Below are 21,392 nucleotides of genomic sequence, written 5' to 3'. Positions count from 1 at the left end.
ACACCCACACACACACACACACACACACAATGTTTTGTTACTATTTTTTCTCCAAACTTTATACCTTTTCTTCTTATTTGCCCTCACCTCATCTGACTCCAGCAGGAACTCGATGAACTGGCAGCCGACCACGGTCAGCTGTTTGGCCTTGCTGTGGTCCAGCTCCAGGCTGGCATATAGTTTACTGCTGGGTTTGTAGAAGAACAAGAGCCTCCGTACAAACCTAGAGAAACCATGACACACTATCAGGTGAATTCACCATGCAACAATAGCACAATAACAATAGTACAAACACCATAAGAAATGAGGGCAAAAGTCAGTAAATAAATTCTTACTTGTGCATTTGTTCATCTTTGCTGCTGCGCAAGTTAACATTTGGCCACTGCAACGTAACAACAACAGATACAATACATTTTAGATTAGAGTAAATTATAAAATGTTTGTGAATCATATAAGAGAGACTAGTCATTTAGACTATATAATATGATATCATCTGATCTTCTGTTGTTCTACTAACCTTTAGTATTGTACCGATAAGTACCCAGTTCCAGTCCAGGTTTTGTTTGTGATTGAGAATATGGCTGTCTCGGAGGTTCATCAGCAGTGCCTCCTCAGTGTCCTGAAAACACAGCAGCACATACATGCAAGGTTAAAGAACATCAGTTCTATTCCGATGTACATGAACAAATAAGATACTTCAAACAATGCTGGCAAAGAACAAATTTAAAATCTGCTTACTCTGAAAGCTCTGAAAGCTAAACTGAAGGCTAACAGTTTATTCTCCACTTTCCTAGAGCAATGCTTAATGGTGAGGACATGCTGGCTGTACCTTAATCACATAGATGTCCTTCTGGGGTCGCAGGTGCTGCTCTCGACAGTAGTGGGCGGCGGCTGACTTGCGGACAATATGGTCCAGATAAAGGCTATTGGGCTTGGGGCCTCGCTTCTTCTTCTCATGGAAGCGCTTCAGGTAGTTCACTGCAGCACTCGCACGTCTAACACAGCATAATGAGCAAGAGAGAGCATTTCATCAAACATCATCAGCTGGAAAATTCCCTTCATGTCTTAGACTTGACTTAGCTTTGAAGAATGCTTACAGCCTCTTCTCCTGAGGGATATCGAAGGAGGCTGCCATGTTCATGAGCGTAGGAAGGCAATGCAAGTGGTGGCTATGGGAGTGAGGGAGAATGGTATTGGCCTGCAAAAGAGGAAAGCAACTCACTAATTTAGAAAGACGACTGGACAATGTCAGACTAGATGATTCATTTCTTTTTGATAAAAACAAAGTGAAAATGGCAAGAAAATATACCATGTGCAAGAGTTCTCCTAAGAGGATGGTAGCGCGGACTGAAATGTTGTCATCACTGCTTGTGACTACTTCCACCAGCCCCTGAGGATATGTGAGAACAAGAGCAGGTTTAAACAGGCATCCATGGCATATTTGAGAGCCCATTTTGCAATCTTTCCTGGGGCCAAAATATTTAGCGAGCTTATACATCCATGAGAAACACTACATTTCTGTAAAACCAGTGGTGATGCAGCAATGCGTATGCCTCTGTCACCTTCACTTGAAAAAGAACTGTACCTCTAGAAGTCCGCTATTGATGAAGGCAGAGAGTACAAGTGCAAGGTAGTTATCCATTAAGTCAGGCCTATGGAGATATAAGAGAGAATACAGAAAAGACATGCAAGTATTTTGAAAGCACTTAAAACTTTCAGTGTCTGGCAATTTTCCAGCTTAATGTCTGCTCCCACCCCACCCCTCACACTATATCACTCTTTCCCTCCAGCGCTCTTACCTTGACCGTGCCCGATGAGGGAGGATAATTTTTGCTTCTGAGGCCACAAAGCCGTCCGACAGCCTCCAACTGTCCTGAAATCTACTAGGATCTGCAGAGGAAGAAAGAGGAATGTAGAAGTTATTATACATTCTGTTTGTGCAGTCCAGAAGAATTCCCACTAACATTTTTCATTAACCCCTAATAAAAGCATACACTGAATACAGGATTGAAAAAAGGATAGGAGATGTGACAAAATGTAACACCACAACACTCAGAAGAGTTTTACCTATCACAAAAACTTATCGTCATATCGGCCATCCGTAATGTGCATTTGTGCTGTGTCACCACTCACCAACACTAAGAAGAGCTTCAATGAAGTCTTGTGTAACTATGGGAACGGGGAGGCGAAATATGTCATACAGCACCTCCAGTAGGCCTCTCTGTAGAGAGAACAGCCATTAGAACAATTCATCAGTACTGTCAATTCTGAATATCCGTCCCATAGTGAAGAGAGTGTTTAATGCAACTATTTTAAATGATGAATTAGAGGTTACTGAATAAATATTCAGATAAACACTCAGTTGACACTAACTGCATTTCATATTGAGCCATACCAAAAATAATATTTAAAAATGATTTAATTTGCCTTGTCTGGGTGATACCTACAAATAATTAGTACAATATTTTCTCATATAAAAAAAAAAAGAAAAGAAAAAAAAAATCTGGACTGTCAATTACACTGCCCGCCCCACCCCTGCTTTTAGACTTGTGAGATAATAACATCCCCTGCTGGAGAAACTTCAGACTGCTAGACATGAACCGTGAGTTTGTACATGGCACATCCATGGCACATCCATGTACTTTACATATTATGAAAAACAAGGTGATTTCCAATGTTATAGGTTGGTCACTCTGGAATTTCACTACAGATACCCATAGGAAACCATGAAGTACTATATTTTCACAATTTTACAACTTATACAAGCAATCAGGACACTTCCAATTGCATCACCTTTGGACTTTATGTACAAGTAGCCTTTAAACAGCCTCTATATACCCTCACTTCCTTATCTGGTATACATACCCTCACTTCCATATTTGGTATACAGAGTAGGCCAATGAGGGACTGGATGCCAGAACTACCTGACTTACACAGGTTAATGATGCCTGGATTCAGACAGAAAAAAAAACAAAAAAAACAACAACTGTGGTCAACCAGGGATTGAGCCGAATTGCAATGCAAGAAATATCTGAATAAATATAAGTTTAAATGTGTCTAATTGAATGCATTCATTACTTACCAGACCATGAGCGGAAGGAAGCTACAATAGACATCTTACTGGCCAGAAATCGAGCCTCTCTGTCTTCCCTAGTATGAAAATTATGGTTCAAACTGAGCACAATGGCATACTTTTCAAACATGCAAATTACAGTACATAAAAAGTGATAAATTAAATTATTTATGTCATTGTGAGCTGTATGATGAAAGCAAGCTCTGTGATCAATGGCACAAACTAGCACACTCACTTGAGCTGTCCCTCTGCAGTGTCTGGATTGTGTCTGTAGTGGAAATCTGTATAAGGTGCCAGGATTTGCTAAAAAAAGATAAAAGAATATGATAGACAAGGAGCCTTTTATCAAGTGGTGTTTTGTTTAGCTTCAGCACTTTTTCTATGCTTTTAACAGACTGGTTCTAAAAAGCGGGGCCTGTACCTCAAGCTCGACGTCAGAGCGCACATACTGGCGTGTATGCGGGTGATTGAGCAGGTGCAGGATGGTGGTCATCAGAGCCTCGTTGATGCGGCTGAGCTGGCAGTCAATCACATTCTTTAGGATGGTTTTAAGACCGCCCCTCCGAGCCACAATCTCTGGGTTCTTCAGTGCTGTACAAATGTAACCAAACATCACTTTATATAAAAGCTTGGCAAAATGAAAGTAAAAGGCCTGTGTCTGTGTGTGTTCACCCACCGAGTTCACATATGATGGCAATGCAGGCGCGCACCATGCGGTCACGTTCCTGCAGGCCATCGTTGCCTACAGCGACGAGGGAGTTGGTGATGGAGCTTGGGAAAAGCTGAGCATTCACAGTGATCATCTGGAATAGAGGGGGATCACAGCAAAAAAAGACAGCATGTGAGAGAGAGACAGAGAGCAGGAGAGACATTTGTTATTCAACTGGTATTCCATATACCAGGGTAGACATGGCCTATTGCTGTGTGCCCCTGGTCACAACATTTCATGTTTTGGTTGCAAAAGCTCAATCACAAGTGCCGCATTCATGGTCCTGCAGTCCACACCTGCATGTGTATGGGCATGCGAGGGCCGTGAGGCCATAGTGTGGCCTGCTTCTCATTTTGCTTTTCAAAAGGGTGCTCACTAGTGCCCTCTATGTGGCTTTACTGCAGCCTTTGGCGAGGACTGCAACAATGTGTCCAGCAGCCTCTTACCTAAAATTCCATGAGATACAGGTGAGGACCAATCAGAATGGGTGGTTTTAGTTCATAGATGCTGCTACAATGTTTGCTACTACTCCTCCAAGAAGTAATGTCTTAAATAAAATAAACGTGTTAAATAAGCTGGCTGAGAGGCTATTACTGTAGTAGCTAAACAGTATCTAATGAAAGGATCTACACTGGATAACTTCAGGTTGTACCTGTTCACATTTATGTACATTTTTAATAAATATTTCCTTTTTTGAACCAACACCTGACTGGTTTTTGGTACTGAACCATGCTGATTAATTGCAAATTCAATTTGTACACTATAAATATGGTTCTATGATTGAGGGCACATAAATTTGGCCACAATATAACATTTTGTACTTTTTAATGTAAAATATTAATTTAAAAACAGAGCACAAAGGACAGTGTACTGTGAAAGGGCACATGATGACATTTAGGGTTCAAGGTGCTTAATAGGTGCACACATTTAAAACAGGCATCAAAACAATATCTGTAGTTAAATTCAAGTTTAGGTGCCTCACCTTTCTCACCAGTCGGAGTGCCTGGGTCCGCTCCACTTCATTGCTCTGCTGAATGTCAATGCACCTACACAGTAATGAGGCAAGGATACGTTACAGGAATCTGCTTACTCAATGACAAATGTCATTTCAGATAAATCAAGCACAAACTGCGTTTTACTTCAGTGACCACTGAACTGTGTAATTTCAGTTGGCAATTTTAAAACAAAGTGAATACACACATTGTAGAAATGCCTGATTTGTCAGAATGAATACCTGTCTTGAGCAGGAACAGCTGTAACTTGCATGTATTCTCACTGCATTCACAGTGAAAATTCATATGACTGATTATAGCATGGATTAAATGTGAAACTGTCTTTGTATCTAGAATTAAAAATGTTGCAGTAAATGTACCAAGGGCACTTTTACTTGAATTCTGCATGGTGTGAACCTGTGGCTGTAACGTCCAGTTCAAAGATCCCCTGCTGCAGGCTGACGATGTGCACAGACAGCAAAGGCACAAAGGGAACACTACATCCCTGCTGCACAGCTACACTGCAGACAGCCTCTGAGCCTACTGCTTCACACTGATCCTAACTACAGATGACTTCCACTTCCCAGGGTCTCTCAGTCACCCTCTCTCTAATAACCACACATGCACACACAAACACACACACACAAACACACATACAGAAACACTCTCTCAAATCCTAACATGAGCTGATCCAGTCTTCTCTAAGCATTAGCATCATTATGTGTTAAAGGCATTCCATCTACTTCACTGTCCCTAGAAAAAAACTGGCTAAAATGACCCCATTTTGAATAACTGATGCATGACATATTGGGAGCTGTTCTTCGAATGGGCTGGACAAACCTGGAAATCAGGTAATCCACCTGGAAGCGGAGAACTTTCTGGAGGATAGCGCCATCTCTGATCAGGTAGCGGAGAGCTCGCAGACCTGCTGCCCGTACTTCTTTAGCTTCATTAAGCAGAGCCAATCGGAGACTGGGAAAAGAATAAGAAATAAAATTGGGTCAGATATTACACCAACTCTGTGTACGTCCAATATTTCAAAAAGGTTTGATGCCTCACCAGATAATGATTTCATCATAGGTAAAGCCAAACTTCTCTTCCGAATGGCCGATATTGCAAAGTAGCTATGTGAGAGGTAAGAGATCTGTTAGTACAGCAAATAAACAGTCTACATGATGAGCATTTCATTATCAAATTTTTTAATCTGCTTCAGCCATACCTGAAAAAGTGGTATTTGCTTAAAAATAGTACACATCATTAAACATTATCAAAAGCACCATCACACCCAAGTTCAGTGATAGCTGCAGAGAAAGCTAGCCAAACAGACAAGTTAGTAATAATAATAAAAAAAATATTAAAATCCTGGCCCATCAAGAAAAATTAACGGTTGGGAGGAGGGGGGCACAGAGACGTGTCCTATCCACAAAGGGGGCCTTAAGACTAAAAACATTTTGAGAACCACTACCTTAAAGAATGTCTCTACAAGAAAGTGAAGCTACAAATGATCAACAAAATAGCTACAAGGTCAGGGTAGTATGGCAAACCGATAACTATGCCTCAGCCCCAGTGTTCCAGAGAATAGGCATGGAGCAAATGACATGATGACAAACCTTAATGAAGTTGTTCAGGTGACCCAATTTACGCATGTTGGAAACACCCTGCTGTTTGGCCACATTTTGGAGGATCTCTCGCAGGTTATCTTTAGGGTCTGCAACAAGATGATATCAGATGAAATTACAACACTAAGCTTCAGTTGGAAAATGCTCATAAAAAACTATATCACTAATAAGTCCTTTGTTCTTCATCTTTTTTTTATTTAAGCAAACTAAAACATTTCAATCCACATGTATCAGGATTCAATTAACCCAGTGCTCACCCAGTCTTGATTTCCAGGAAATACTAGCTGAAGAAACTTTAGAGAAGCTGTAGCCACTGTAATTGGCCTAAAATCAAGGGTGAGGAGTTTCTTTGAGCGAATCAAAGAACTATCAAGACAAAAGGTGCAGGAATGACAACATTGTCCCTTCACATATGGTGCTCACAATCACTACTTTGTTTCTTAAACTCAACAGTGAAACTGTACCCAACTCAGATGTCACTGTGGAACCTCATTTCAGTTAGGAGTCAGTACTATGCTGCATGTACTCTTAGTTATTTAGTTACATGGGAGGCTCTGCATAATTAAATGGTTAAGATGTAAACAAAGTCATTCAGAGTGGCTTGATGTGAAATGCTTCGTTCTAGAGAAACTTACCATATCAGAATTGTGGTAATAAGAACCAGAAATCTGAAGAATTTCATGCCTCTAAATGTTCCTACACATGAAATAGTTGCGAATGTGTTGCCTAATGTCTAAGACAACAGTTTTGAGATTAAACTTCTTGCCTAAAACATATTCTTTTAAAATCAATTTATGGCAGGGTTGTATATGCAGGGTGTTGTGAAGCAAAACAGTCCCTACAGAAAAAGTAATTTTTTTAGATTTACCTCTATTTACCATCACCATCATATATAACAAAAGACAAGTGTAGGTTCACTGGTGGTTTTGGATAGTAAATAAATGGTCTACATTTGTGTTGTAGACATCGTGACCCCTGGTACCTAATCACTTAAAACTTAAACAATGCAGTCTGAGTCAGTAAGTTTCTCTAAAATTAACCATTTCACAATAAACCACTCTTAACAACTTTGTTTACATCTCAATGCCTGGTTTGTGCAGACATTTAGAAAAACTGGTGGAATTCCCCTTTAAGAACAAGATTTGTTTTTCAAGAACAGCCAATAAGAAGTATGGTGGAGCATGGCTGAGTTGTGACAAGTAACTGCTACTGCAAACATAGTACCAATAGAGCAAGAGTGTGAATTGATACAGCACAAACACTTCAACTGACTAAATTCAGAAGAATGTGCAACATTGTACAGTAGTAAATGTTCTTGTTAGTAACACATGAAAATGGGTCTTAAACTGGAATAAATTGCAATAAAATGCAATCCTAAAATAGTTGGTCAGTCAGTCTGTGCATTTCTTTCAATGACAGACATTATTTAGCAATTCTGTACAATGTCTCCTCAGGATACTTACAACAGAGGTGAAAGGGGTATAAGCCAAAAAATTTTAAAGTAAATATTACATCTACCACCCCTAAAAAGACAAGTCTATATAGTCAAAACAGCCTGAACAATTCTGTCTTCAAGACACTGCTTAACATGTTTTAACTTGTTCAACATTTAATATGTTAACACAAGCATATCCATTCACCCAGAACATAAGCTGAGCAATTTGCCATTATAATAGTCCTATATTCTGGAAATGTCTTAACAACCGAATCAGCATCCATAGTTTTAGACAACGATCAGATGCAACTAGTGATATGCATTACTACTAAACAAACTCATAAAAAAAAAAAAAAAAAAACCTAAAACACTGCTGAAAGCTAAAAGGCTTATCTCCAAGTAAAGATAAAACTGGAGGCCTGCACACCCCAAATCAACCAAAGTTTGTTTCACTAAGCCTATTTTACTGCTATGTCAAAAGAAACACTGTGGTACTGTGGCAGTAGGGGTGAAACACTCTGAGCAAAGCCTCCCTGCCACCACATTGTCTTACTACAACAAAGCAAACACAATAGAGAGATCGTGGCAATGTGATGATGTCATGAGGGCATGATTTGAACATACCAACATCTAGTATTCCCTTTGAAGAGATGCGATTACTGGTCAAACGCAGATCAGCTATTTGATACAAAGGGAAACCTTTCTCCATATATTCTATTTGCACTGTAAACTGTGCCTCTCTGGGCTACATACTAATTTAACAATGACCGTTTGTGAAAGATCTGAACAGAAGGGTTGGTTGTTTATGGAATATGCCACCACACGGTAATATGAACAAGTAAACCTGGCAGAATTTGCATCCTAACAGAGTTCACAAGTCGAACCAGGCCTAATTCCATTGCGTAGAGCAAGTTAAGTTTTCAGAATAAATCTAAATAAGATACACAGATACATAGCCTAACAAAGTAAGCTACAAAAGTAATTATTTGTTACTGGACAACATCATGCAATGAAAAGTTAATACTGCTACTATTACTACTATTATTATTATTATTATTATTAAAGTATATACTTGAATTTTATACAAGTATAAACAATTTTCCTTATGCTCAAAATTTGAGCTTAGATTTGTATCAACACCATTCATCTTACTCACAGCATGCAAAAAAGCTTCAGGTTATGACAAATAGAGCCTATTAAAATAAATAAATAAATCATCCTTATATTTAAAGCAACTGATCCAGCCAGTCTTCGGTATGCAAACCACTGCAGAATATTAATAAGGACTAACAGACTTGTGAAGAAGACATGTTTTCTTTCCAGACTAATTCACATTTATAAGCAAGGGGCCTTTTAAAATATGAATTCCACCAAGGAGCAGATGATATCAGTTCCACTTCAGTATCGACCATGAGACCCACTTAAAACTAGTAATTTCTAATCTAATCATACTAAGACGGAACCTTAATGGTCAATGTTTTATTTTTCAAATTTAAAAAAGTCAAACATGAGATGCTTGACAAAGGGAGCATGATGTATTATCTAGCATGCTTACTCAGCTGGCTGTACAGCATACCAGTATGAAAATATCAGTGCCACTCCACTAAAGCACTATTTAAACTAGATTACAAAAGGAGGTTCTGTAATGTCATTTTTAAGAGATTTGACAAACCAATTTATACTGGATAAAACAGACTGTCTGTGCAGTTTCCCCAAATTACAACAGATAGATTGGATTGAAAGTCACAGGTCAGATGTATAGATGCAACACTTAATAACAATACAGCACACACCCATGTCTATTAGCAGGTTTTGTTATGACATTACTGTGAAATCAACTGAAAAAGGATTACTAGTCTACTGCTGAGGGGAACACCTGGTTAGGCAAAAAAGAGAAAATAATTCACTCTGGATTTTACATCAGACTTCAAAAACTGCACACACAGATGGATTAAAATCATGGACCTCATCTGTAATGTCTTAAATTACAGTACCTCTCCAGGTAATACTAATCCAGCTTGAATAGGGCTGACGTACTAGCAGTTTTGGTTCTGATTAGGTGTCATTAAGTGTATGATGGAAAAATCTGTTCTGACAACGGTAAACTCATCTCACCACATTTGTCTGGTTCATTCACTCATTAAATATCTGAGAGGAATCTGAAACATTCACCCCTCCTCCCAAACAGGCAGGCTAATTCCAAATGTGCAAATTAGGCTAATTAAACTGGAGACAAGGAATGCATCAGCACACCCTAACACTAAATTAAACATGTCTGATATCACTCCCATTATTACATATTGCGATGTAAAAGCACAAAGTGAAATGTATTGGAAACTTTAGCTATGTCATAAATGCTTGCAGATTTTTTTTCTAAACAGTAAAACAGGGTGAGTTTAACTTTCAGCAGGACATGATCATGTGTTAAAGCTGAGGTGCCAAAACGTTTTGTGGAATCAAGGTGCAACGTTTGTGGTGAACCAAGGGACAAAAAAAGACCAAAACCACACAGAACTATATAGTTTAAGGAAGTAAAATAAGAATTTATTAAGTATAAATATGTTTGTTCTCTGACAGGGTGAGAGGGTGAGGTTGGTCTAACTTTCTAGCAAGCCAAACCAAATGTTCTCACAGTCCAACTTTGGCCCATGGGCCACATGTTGTGCAGCCCTGTGTTAATCTCCTCTTGGAAATGAGGTGCTTAACAATGCCAGTTTGAAAAGCTCTAGTGGCAGGTTGCATGCACACTGAATAAGGTGTTTTATGGCACTGGCCTTACAGGTTGACTGTGCTGTTTTCTTCTACTGTGGGAAAGGGCAGTGACTAGACAGATATAAAAACACACACATCAATTCCAGAAATGAAAGTAACTTCAGAACTCAACACTTGAATTAAAAAGATGTGGTACTACTGTAAACATAAGTGTACAGGTAGCTCCCAACAGGAAACAGAAACCAAAGTTCTGTGTTTGTCTTAAAACAAAGATTTGAGGAGCGTTTTACAAAGCAAGACTTCTCAGTTAGGCTGATAACTTAAGCTCAGAGTTAGGGATTGTCCAATAGGAATGTCCCTCAGTTCTTTTCCTATTGGATAGGCTTAACTTTGGGCTTAAATCCCTGCTGTGTTTTGCTACAAACAAGATACATCCTCACCATTAAAATCACAATGCAGTATATAATAAAGGATATGGAAAAACAAGTAGTAGGCAGAGTCGTGGATGCCATAATGACCATAATGTAAGGTTACAGCCATGGGAATAGTACCGGAACGCCACATTAGTAAACATATAACCGCTAGATGTGCTAGCTATGTAACTAACGTAAGATGTTATACGGCCATAGGATGGAAACACATGGTCGTTTTACAACATTTCTGAGAATTATTCAGAAAGCTTCCTCAAATACACAAGTTACCGACAAACCAAACCCAAAACACAATATATGCAGCTAGCTGGCTAACGAGTCTGTTGGTTAATAATGTGCTATAAACAATGCCCCTCTTTTCAGACACGGTTTCCAGCAGCATCGTTGATCCTTAATAACATCTAGCTAAGTTATTTGTCACGACAATTCACCCGTTAACTGACACAAGCGCAATTACACGCACAAATTATGTCTGAAATGACACATTTATGACTCCTTCAACTCTGACTGGAAGGTTTCCTCGCTAGCAAGCAGCCAGGAGAAACGGCAGCTAGGCTGGGTGATGCTTCAGAGAGGAACATCATGGGCGGTATGATAGACGAGAAAACATGCCGATAACATGTTTTCGGGGTTTTATTTAAAGCAGCGTGTTCCATCTATCTTAAAATGCCAATATATGTGTGAAAATGAGGAGCTTAGCACCGTTGGTCTGAGGTAACCCACCTCTAGTCAGATCGAGCGGTACATTTTCCTCCCCACTGTCATTCCGACCTGTCAGAAAAAGCGACAGCAGATGGTAAGCCAGCACAGACGCTGCACAGACAACTGGTTTTCGAAAAAGGCCTATTATTTAACAGGATACAACGGATAAGAGTGAGACTCGAAGCCTCCAAATCTCACCTCGCATCCGTATGCTTCGGATAGGACGAGCTCGGATGCTAACCGCCATCTTTCCAGAGACAATTCACAACACCGGAAACCGCGCGGAATATCGCGAGAACGGAATCAGAACGGGGCGAGACGTCCAACACCCTCCACCCAACGTCACACACGACACACAGATCAGGAGAAAGGTGTTCATCATTGCGTGTCTGTCAGACTTTGTTCTGGACTGACTTGAATAAGTTTATTCTTAGAAACACCAGACTTAGTTTAAAACTATATATATTGAAAATAGATCTATCATCTACACACCGGCATATCTTCTGAGCAAAAGCCAAAAGTTATTGTTTTTAAAGCAATTATCTCAAAACTCCAGTAAAACATTGTAAAGCACTCAGAACCTGTATTATCTGTGTCTCTTTTCCTCTGATATCTTAGCCTTACTATGTAATATTTCCCTGTAATTCTGTAACTCTTTTATCTTCTTTCCTTGTTTATTTTTTGTGTTCTGTGCTGCTGTTGTTCTGTTTACATCGTCATTACTGTATCACTTACATATGTATTGTACTAATAGAAAATAAACTGTGTAAATGAAAAATATGATAAATATATAGGATAAATATGATAAATGATTATCTATACGATAAATCTCATACTTTTAATGGCTACCAATGACGATGAATGGCCTTTAAACTCATAAATGCAAATTCCTAAATTTTTTGAAAGGGAGAATATTGTATGGAATGAATCTAACTTTAACCCTCTTTAAAATAAAAAAAACAATTTAAACTCTTCTGAATGTACTTCAATATGCTTATGTAGTAATGTGTTTCCCCTTCGCAAATGTGCAAATACGTATAGTTATTGATTTACATCTGATGCTGTGTATTATGTTTTGCTTAAAAAAAACTGCATGTCTTGATATGAACTTTAGTGCTATTTTGGCAAAATATAAAAAAAGACCCCACACGTATTTTATCTTAAAAAAACCCCCACTTATTTACACATCTGAAATCAACCAAAGATGCTGTTACTAATTGATAATAGCTATAAAGCTTGGTAATAGTTTGAAAGCACACGTTGGAGCAAAATAACTTCTGGAACTCACAACTCTATTTTTAAAAAAAAGCAAGAAAAAATACCTTTCTTCTGGAATACAAAATCTAAAAGTGCTTTCAAAAAAATTCAAATGGTACATCTTGTGTTTTGGTTTTCCTGTTTGAAATGTAAAGTTATAACACCACCAGTGATTTCTGCTATACTTGCTATTCTCTTGGTTTTATAATGTCTTCTGGGAAAGTTTGTTAAGTCTGCAGGGTTAGAATAACCATTTGATTACTGTAATATAGTAACACTGAAGGATAAACAGGGAGTCTGACGAGTTGGAATAGATTACTGTAATAAACTAGAAACCCTGAAGGAAAAAGCTTGGATTGGTTGGACTCAAATGCAATGCACAGTAAAAGGACTAGTGAAATCATTCTCACGCACTAATATAGAGGGCACATAAAGTAGAGTAGGCAGAGAGGATAGAGAAGTGTGACACATGACCTGCCAGCACCACAGCATTACAAAACAATATAGCATGTTTAATGCACTGTAGGATGGATTAATCCTGAAGAGTTGCACACAGGGTGGAAAAGTTGTTGGGGCTATGAAAGTCTAACTATGTGTTGTAGTCACGATAATGTCTTTTCTGTCAGAGAATATGTGTTAAATTTAGCTTGCTAATATTGGGCCTGATTCACCAACTGTTCTTAAGAAGAAATTACCTCTTAAAACCCACTTACACAGTTTTCATAAAGATTCTGACATTCATCAACATTTTCTTATTTGGGATTTGTTCTTAGGTAAGAACAGAATCTACACACACTCAGGAGCACAAAGGTGTGAACAATTCTGCGGTTTAAGAACACGTCATGAATCTGACGTAGACTTTTTCTTAGGCCCTTTCTCAACAACAAATTTAAGAAAAAACTTTATCATATCACTTTATTTATTTATTTATGTATTTATTTGCTTATTTCAATTCTCTTAAACAAAAATATAAGAAGGACATTGAACAGCATGAACTGAAGCAGTGGGCATAGATTCAGAATTTCTTGCATCTTCAAAGAGACCGGACACCATTAAAACCAAGCCCCAGATTATGTTTTTATAACTGCTCCTGTTTCATTTCACTAAGAGTATATGGGAGAACTGTCTCTACAATTTAGGCAAATCAAACTAGCACTACATCACTGGAACAAACTGTAGGAGAGGGCAGAAAGATACCCAACATGCTCTTTCACAAGTTTCAGAATTTGCAGGCTAGACTGTTGTGAGAAAAAAAAAATATGCCAGAGCATTCAAACTCACAGCACTTATAGGAACGGTTCACTAAAGAACCAAATTTAGCAGTTTTTTACCCTTTGAGCCAATCCGAGTTGTAATGCAGGAACAGAAGCAGTCCTGCGTATATGGAAGAATAAACGCTATCACCACTCACACACCATGAAAACCATCCCCTTTGAATGGCAACAACATAATCCTTACATTTACATTTACATAAACATTTCTTATTTTTTTTTTACATTTTTTTAGTCCATTGTACATATTTAAGGGCGATTCATTCACCTCATGTTCACATCTCCAGTGGTTTGAGACAAGTAATTGTGGCACCTCAATTTAAGGCCATCCCATAGCACCTAGCAGACAGAGGCCTCCAGTCAGGAATCCATCCCTGCGTATTAAGTTTGGATCTTTAGGTTTGCACTGGAGTATTGAGGTAGATATAAAATCTAGGTGACATAGACCTCTATTGCTTTTAGCTACCTTAGCTCCGTAGCTTCAGTGCAAGTAATAATAATATTATTATTACTATTATTTATTTATTTATTTTTGCACTTTGCACTGGAGCAAAACTCATTAAACAGATGTGTTAAAAGAACAATACATTCTGTCACTAACTAGTGTTGTGTTACTTTTAACACATAATGTGTTAATTCAGAAAACAATATGACAAAAAGTGTTAAAACAACTAACACAAGTGTGTTGTTATTTAACACATCATTTTTTATAGAGTGTACAAAGTTAAAGTAGCTTAAAAAGTAATGGAAGTCTGTTACTATTATTATTATTATTATTATTATTATTATTTATTTATTTATTTATTTTACAACTCTCCTGGGTGTGAACTCTATTCCTTCTACAGTAGGTGGCAGAAAAGCGCCTTGCGACGTTCAGTCTGCTTTAAAACCCCCAAAAGAAGAGAAAAACACAGAGTTGAACAGACAGATCCACAGAGTTAGAAGTAAGAGTGTTCTTTCAATAATACTTTTGAATACATTTACAAGCCAAATATTTATTTTTCTCTAATATGTTTAGCTAGTTGCTGGCAACTCGCGCTTGGTAAGGTTAGCTTCTCCTCCTTAGCGGTGGCTAGCTAAGTTAGCTAGCGGTTAGCTGGTTTAGCTCAGTTGGTTTCACACATGTGGAACTAACGTTAACAGCTGTTTTTATAACTAGTAGGCTGTCAGCTGTCAGTAACAGTTATCTAGCTGTTAAAATACTTCCTCTTCTGTTTTTTTAATTATATTGTTTCATTACTGTAAAGTGATCAGGGTTAGCTAAGTTCTTGTAGGTAAGTTAGGTTAACATGGCAAAGCCTACTGTAGCCAATAGTGTGCAGAGTTGCGGCTAGTTGAGGTTGTTATAGAGAATTTAGTAAATAACAGTATGTTAAGTCCTGTAGCCATAACATCTGTTTTTTTGTCAGGCGTTTGGAAAAAATATGGGCCGCTCCTCCAAAGACAAACGCGATATTTACTACAGATTGGCTAAGGAGGAGGGCTGGAGAGCGAGGAGTGCCTTCAAACTGCTTCAGCTAGACGAAGAATTCAATCTCTTTAAAGGCAAGTTTGCTTAGATATTTTGCTTTGGATTGCTTAGATTAGAGATGTCAAATAGATTCTATAAACAACGAGAAATAAAAGTCCAAAATAAACAAGGTGCCCCGTTTAATTAGTGAATTCAGCACCTACTGCTGGCACACAGCTTGTATAATCTTCAGAAAATCATTGCCAATAGAATGGGATGCTTTGAGGCAGCCAAACATTTGCCTAAGATCTTCATGCCTATTGTCAAGCTTCGGATAGAGGGGTATAAAGCCCCCCGGCATTGGGCTGTGGAGCAATGGAATAGCATTCCCTGAAATGAAGGAGCTTCATCTAAAACCTTTGAGATGAGTTGGTGTGGCTTGGCCAGAACTTATCATCCAACATCAGTATCCATCCTCACTAATGCTCCAGTGGCTACATGCAATCAAATTCTCACAGAAGTTGTTGAATAGAAATGTTGGATCAGCTGGTGTCTACAAACTTTTGGGCATATAGTGTACAATATTCAATTACTCAAGTGATTATTATAAACAGTGTAAAAAGCCACAATGTGACTGTAAGTTGTGTGCAGGTGTAAGTCGTGCGGTGGACTTGTGTGCTGCTCCTGGCAGTTGGAGCCAGGTTCTGAGCCGCAAACTCAGGTGAGTTCTCAACAAAATTTAGATTGCAGTTTCAGCAGTACTTTTTCCTCTTTGAAGAGACTGAACCTAAATTTCCTCTTTTGATTTTCTGAGTTTGTAGAGTTGACACAAAAAGAGTTGTAGTAATAATAAAGCCATATTGTGTTTTATCTATTGCATGATTACAAATAGAGGAAAGGAGTCAAGTGAAGATGTGAAGATTGTAGCTGTGGATCTGCAGGCAATGGCTCCTCTGCCAGGAGTCACTCAGATTCAGGGTGACATTACCAAGGTACAGCATTGTACTTACTCGCAGAAATGGGGCAGAAGTTACTTTGAAGTATTTTTGTTTAAATTTTGAGTTGATGTAAAATTTAACTTTTATTCATCTGAACTAAAAATTTTGCTTTTTTCATAGATTAAGCCAAAGCATTTGAGTTGAACAAAACTAGTTAATTTGTTCACATAAAGTAATTTTTTTTAGGTTAAATTGACAAATCTTTTTTTTTTTGTTTTACAGTGTACCAACTCCAATCTGTAGTGCTTAGTTAAGTGCATACTGTTCAAGTATAATAGCTCTAAAACCTCCTGGTTGAACAGATTGCATATTTTGGTTGATTCTCAGAATCAGATATCACCCACTACACTGCAAAAAAGCCACTCACATTAACTAGAAAAAATATTATTGAAAATGAGATGTAAGTTCTTTAATTAAGCAAAAAAAAGCCAATTGTGTAAGCAAAATTTACTTAATAAGACTTCTAAAAAATAAGCCTATAATATTTTTTAAGTCTATTTCTTTCATCTACGTCTCATCTAAGTCTTCTCTTTTTTAGGCTGTATTGCTTCATACTTGAACTAAGCCATCATGAACCAAGTGTTTAGTGAGACAAGTCATCGTATCAGGGAAAGAAATAATATTTATTGCCTTGATATGAGATTATTTCCCTTGCTAAAGTACAGGGCAGAAATTGTGTCTTAATTTGTGTATTCTGATTTGTATGTTCTGATTTATGTGTAGATTTCCACCGCTCAGGAGATTATCAGGCATTTTGAGGGACAGTCTGCAGACCTTGTGGTGTGTGATGGAGCTCCTGATGGTGAAGTTATTTTATGATTTAATTATTGTTCTGGGTCCAATATGTCTAATGTTTCTTATTATGAGATATTGTTATGATTGTTATGAGAGATTATGTAATGATTCAGTTTATTTTGATTTGATTTTGATTTGATTTGATTTAAGACATAATGCATATAATTTTGCTTATTTCAAGAAATAATAATTCACAATCAAAATTATCTGCCCAGGAAATAAATCTAGTTATTTGAAATAATCAAAAATGTATAGAACTGGGTTGAATGATCTTGGAATATCCTTTCAACAGTCTTGAAATGAGAAATATTACATATATTGACTAGATTTATGATGATTTCACTTGCCAAGATATAATTCTTTTGTGACGTATAAAAGAAATTGCAATTAGGCATCCTTTATGTGAATTGATTTATAATGAATGGTTTCCCCAAGTTGCCAGGATTGTTTTAGCTTAATGTTCATTGATTTATTTTGTATTTGTAGTTACGGGACTGCATGATGTCGATGAGTACATTCAAGCACAGCTCTTATTAGCGGTACGTATCACTAATCTACCTTTAGATGACACACATCTTAAATGCCTGCTTTTGAGCATTTGAAAAAATAATAATTTACTTATTTTATGTTTTATAAATCAGGGTTGTGCACAGTATACTGTTTTTGGTTAAATGCTACATATCACATACTGCTTAATAATCTAAAATGAGCTCTTTTACACTTGTGTTTAAAGGCTCTTAATATCACAACCCATGTTCTGAAGCCTGGAGGGAACTTTGTAGCAAAGGTAAGTTCTCTTATGCTTGATGTTTTAATAATGTCTGCATTCACAATTAAATTACATTACCATACACATTTCCAACATTAAAACAAATAAATTGTGTGGGTGAATATTTGCTGCATCGCATCTGAATTCATTCTCTGTCTTTGCTGATGTGAAGATATTTCGAGGAAAGGATGTGACTCTGCTTTACTCTCAGCTTAAAATCTTCTTCAGCTCGGTCACCTGTGCCAAACCACGCAGCAGCCGCAACTCCAGTATAGGTAAGTGCTACTGCTGCAGTTCTCTTTAAATTAAGTACAAAAACAAAGAAGAATCTGAAATCATATATCACTTGGATCTGTATTAAATTGTACAGTTCTTGTGTGTTTTCTTCCTGAAGAGGCATTTGTGGTGTGCCAGAATTACTCTCCACCTGAAGGATATGTCCCTAACATGTCCAACCCGTTACTGGATCACTCTTATGGTAATATTTATCTTTTCAAACATGCTAATTCCAGAGTAGTGTGTTATGCTTAATAATATTTTCTGTTTGTCATAAATTATTTAATAGGACAGTCACTATTCATTGTGTTACTAAAACAAATAATTAGCTGATTATTTTTTATAATCAATGATTAATCATAAAATAGTTTGTAAAAAAAAAGGCCAAAATAACAAATCAATAACATAAATCAATAACCAATCAATTAAAAAATGTATTTATAGTACTGTGCAAAAGTCATAGACCACACTTCATTAATTTAAGTTCAAGCCAGAACGGCTAATAATTCTGTAGATATTTCTGAAGAGATTAGATATAAGATAATCTTGCATAAGGGAAAAAGCAAAGGAAAGTAATTGGAAAAAAAACAAGAGTTTCCTGAAAATAATTAAAATATGTACAGAAAATGGGACTGTGAGAAGACAACTCAATGCTATGGGGTCTGAAAGGATGTGTAGCTGTCAAGAACCTTTTACTGAAAAAATAAGAAAATCTGCAAATCTCAAAAGACAACAACAATGAACAATAGACTGACCACCCCAGAGTCCAGACCTCATTGCTGAATTTGTTTGGGATTACTTGGATTGTGAGACGCAGAAAATGCAGCAACCTCCTAAGACTGAACTTTGAAGGTGTGGAAAAAAAAAATTCTTTGGAATTCTGAAAGCAAGTCTTCTGAAAAGAATGAAAGTTTTAATAAAATTAAACATTGGACACATTAAATACTGAAAAAAAATTTGTTGTGGAGGCCAGTGTATTTTTATTTATTTATTTATTTATTTATTTTGTTAAATGTGTTTTCTATTTTCTTTTTCCCTGATGCTGAGAAATGAATAACTTGTACTTAATAATGGTTTTGACTATAAATAATAAAAATTAAGGGTGGTTTCTGATTTTTGCACAGTAATCTAACTGCACAAATAACAAACCATACAGAGCCTTTTAGGGTTTCTGGGAACCCACATCTCAGAAGATCACTCATGGGCAATGAACACAAACTCGCTGATTGAAAAAGCACAACAGCGACTTCACTTCTTGAGAACTCCTAGGAAGGTTAATCTGTCACAACAGCTTCCGGTGTCTTTCTAGCATTTCTCCATTGAGAGCGTTCTGACTTACGGGATACTTGTGTGGTACAGCAGCAGCTCAGCAGCTGACAAAAAGGCTCTGCAAAGACTCATAAAAACCGCAGAGAAAATCACCAACACCCATCTGCCTATTTTGAAATATATCATCCAGCACATGAACTGTTTGAACGTCTCCCCTCTGGGAAAAGAAACAGGTCCATCCAAGCATTAACCACAAGATTGATGACTAGTTTTCATCCCAAAGCCATTACTACACTGACCTCTGCGCTATAACAATGCACCTCATAGGCACAACTGTGCAATAATTTATCATTACTTATTTATTATTTCAACCTGTGAAGTACACGTTCGATAAAGAATGTATATGGTTGACAAGTGTGAATTGTATGTGTGAATGTCTGGATGTAAGTTGAATGTCTGGATGTTTTTATATATGTGAATTTATGGATATATGTATGAAAATGTATGTATGTATGTATGTATGTATATGTGTGTATGCATGTGGTGCACCAGAATTTCATTGTAGGTAAACATGCAATGACAAAAGGAATTTACTCTAATATTTACAGAATGTTTCTGGAACAAGACAACTTTTTTTCTTTAAAAAAAAAAATCTAAAAAAAAATGAATATAAATGTATGGATCAGTCAGGTTCTGTTTCTTACTGTAGGAGAGCAATAGGAGAATTTTAAATATGCATGATCACTAAGCAAATTATGTGAGCTAAACATTGCTGATTCATCAAAATGTTAGATTTTAAATTAAAATAAATATTTTAATAATTTTAATATTAACACAGTTCAATAATTAGAATAATAATTTGATTTTTAAAAATCTAATTTAATCAAAGAGTCCTGATAGTGCTAGGTGTTTACTTCTACTGTTTACTACTGTTATCTTAAGCTTGAAAAGTTGTTAATAAACTAACGGTAACAAAGAAAAGATCTTCTAATGTTTCCTTTGCTGTTGAGTTGAATGTAATTGTTTCTATTGTTTTGTCAGATGTAGATTTTAACCAGCTAGAGGGGCCAAACAGGGTAATAGTTCCATTCCTGGCATGTGGAGACTTAAGTGCTTTTGACTCGGACAGAACCTACCCACTTCAGGTACCCATCTGCTACTTCTAAGAACTATAATGTACTCAACTGAAGGATTGTTTTTGGAACCAAGCTTCTATTCAAACTAAGATGACCTCTTAACATGTTTTGTTTCAGCTCGATTCTAATAAGGAGTATCAGTATCTGCCACCCACCCAGCCTCCCATACGACCACCTTATCAGCAAGCCTGTCACCTACGCAAAAATAACTTACTGGCCAAAGAAGATTCTCCATCCGTCTTGCTAGATGATTCTCTTTCTGCCATGAACCTCGACACAAATGAGAAAACTGACAGAACACCAGGAAATAGTTGAAAAGTCCAAAACATCACACTTTTTATTGTTTAAGTTTTCTTTTTTAAACAGCCTTCAACGTGGCTCAGTTTTATTGACAGTTTGCTTTTAATTTAATTAATAAACACTTACTAACACAAGAAGTTGTTCTGTGTTGTATTATTATGGAGATGTTACTCATCAGTTAAACTTTGTGATTTCCAC

General features: G+C 37.2%; 2 protein-coding genes across 4 annotated transcripts in view; one reads left to right on the top strand and one right to left on the bottom strand.

Annotated features, from left to right (window-relative positions):
- Nucleotides 1-11,948, bottom strand: part of rictorb (RPTOR independent companion of MTOR, complex 2b) — a 29,325-nt gene extending 17,377 nt beyond the window's left edge. For both annotated transcript variants that reach the window (XM_036587904.1, XM_036587905.1), the window contains exons 1-20: nucleotides 11,872-11,948; nucleotides 11,695-11,742; nucleotides 6,385-6,482; nucleotides 5,834-5,898; nucleotides 5,615-5,746; nucleotides 4,765-4,828; nucleotides 3,750-3,876; nucleotides 3,495-3,664; nucleotides 3,309-3,376; nucleotides 3,083-3,150; nucleotides 2,866-2,948; nucleotides 2,134-2,221; nucleotides 1,800-1,890; nucleotides 1,586-1,652; nucleotides 1,310-1,390; nucleotides 1,098-1,198; nucleotides 830-995; nucleotides 518-619; nucleotides 336-382; nucleotides 88-223 (exon numbers count right to left, since the gene is read on the bottom strand). In XM_036587904.1, the coding sequence (XP_036443797.1) occupies nucleotides 88-223; nucleotides 336-382; nucleotides 518-619; nucleotides 830-995; nucleotides 1,098-1,198; nucleotides 1,310-1,390; nucleotides 1,586-1,652; nucleotides 1,800-1,890; nucleotides 2,134-2,221; nucleotides 2,866-2,948; nucleotides 3,083-3,150; nucleotides 3,309-3,376; nucleotides 3,495-3,664; nucleotides 3,750-3,876; nucleotides 4,765-4,828; nucleotides 5,615-5,746; nucleotides 5,834-5,898; nucleotides 6,385-6,482; nucleotides 11,695-11,742; nucleotides 11,872-11,920 (1,851 nt within the window). In that variant the 5' untranslated portion in view covers nucleotides 11,921-11,948. The remainder of the gene's footprint in view (nucleotides 1-87; nucleotides 224-335; nucleotides 383-517; nucleotides 620-829; nucleotides 996-1,097; nucleotides 1,199-1,309; nucleotides 1,391-1,585; nucleotides 1,653-1,799; nucleotides 1,891-2,133; nucleotides 2,222-2,865; nucleotides 2,949-3,082; nucleotides 3,151-3,308; nucleotides 3,377-3,494; nucleotides 3,665-3,749; nucleotides 3,877-4,764; nucleotides 4,829-5,614; nucleotides 5,747-5,833; nucleotides 5,899-6,384; nucleotides 6,483-11,694; nucleotides 11,743-11,871) is intronic.
- Nucleotides 11,949-15,053: 3,105 nt separating this feature from the next.
- ftsj1 (FtsJ RNA 2'-O-methyltransferase 1) lies at nucleotides 15,054-21,324 on the top strand. 2 transcript variants are annotated; one of them, XM_036588736.1, is made up of 11 exons: nucleotides 15,054-15,145; nucleotides 15,611-15,746; nucleotides 16,303-16,372; nucleotides 16,544-16,643; nucleotides 17,373-17,451; nucleotides 17,931-17,983; nucleotides 18,178-18,231; nucleotides 18,386-18,488; nucleotides 18,608-18,691; nucleotides 20,800-20,903; nucleotides 21,012-21,324. In XM_036588736.1, the coding sequence occupies exons 2-11, from the start codon at nucleotides 15,626-15,628 to the stop codon at nucleotides 21,207-21,209; spliced, it is 966 nt and encodes a 321-aa protein (XP_036444629.1). In that variant the 5' UTR covers nucleotides 15,054-15,145; nucleotides 15,611-15,625; the 3' UTR covers nucleotides 21,210-21,324. The 2 variants fall into 2 exon arrangements, with proteins under 2 accessions (XP_036444629.1, XP_036444628.1); XM_036588735.1 differs by having other exon boundaries at nucleotides 21,006-21,324.
- Nucleotides 21,325-21,392: the final 68 nt, after the last annotated feature.

Source organism: Colossoma macropomum, unplaced genomic scaffold (genome assembly GCF_904425465.1).
Source record: "Colossoma macropomum unplaced genomic scaffold, Colossoma_macropomum, whole genome shotgun sequence".
NCBI classification, from domain to species: domain Eukaryota; kingdom Metazoa; phylum Chordata; class Actinopteri; order Characiformes; family Serrasalmidae; genus Colossoma; species Colossoma macropomum.
Note: the sequence above shows the minus strand (reverse complement) of the source record. Positions and strands in the feature narration are given on the sequence as shown.

What these genes read in the sequence shown, in the direction of transcription:
- ftsj1 (XM_036588735.1), top strand. Translation starts at nt 15,626, where the DNA reads ATGGGCCGCTCCTCCAAAGACAAACGCGATATTTACTACAGATTGGCT. An exon ending in TTCAGGGTGACATTACCAAG is followed by an intron (nt 16,644 to 17,372) that starts GTACAGCATTGT and finishes ATTTATGTGTAG; the next exon opens with ATTTCCACCGCTCAGGAGAT. An exon ending in ACAGAACCTACCCACTTCAG is followed by an intron (nt 20,904 to 21,005) that starts GTACCCATCTGC and finishes TAACATGTTTTG; the next exon opens with TTTCAGCTCGATTCTAATAA.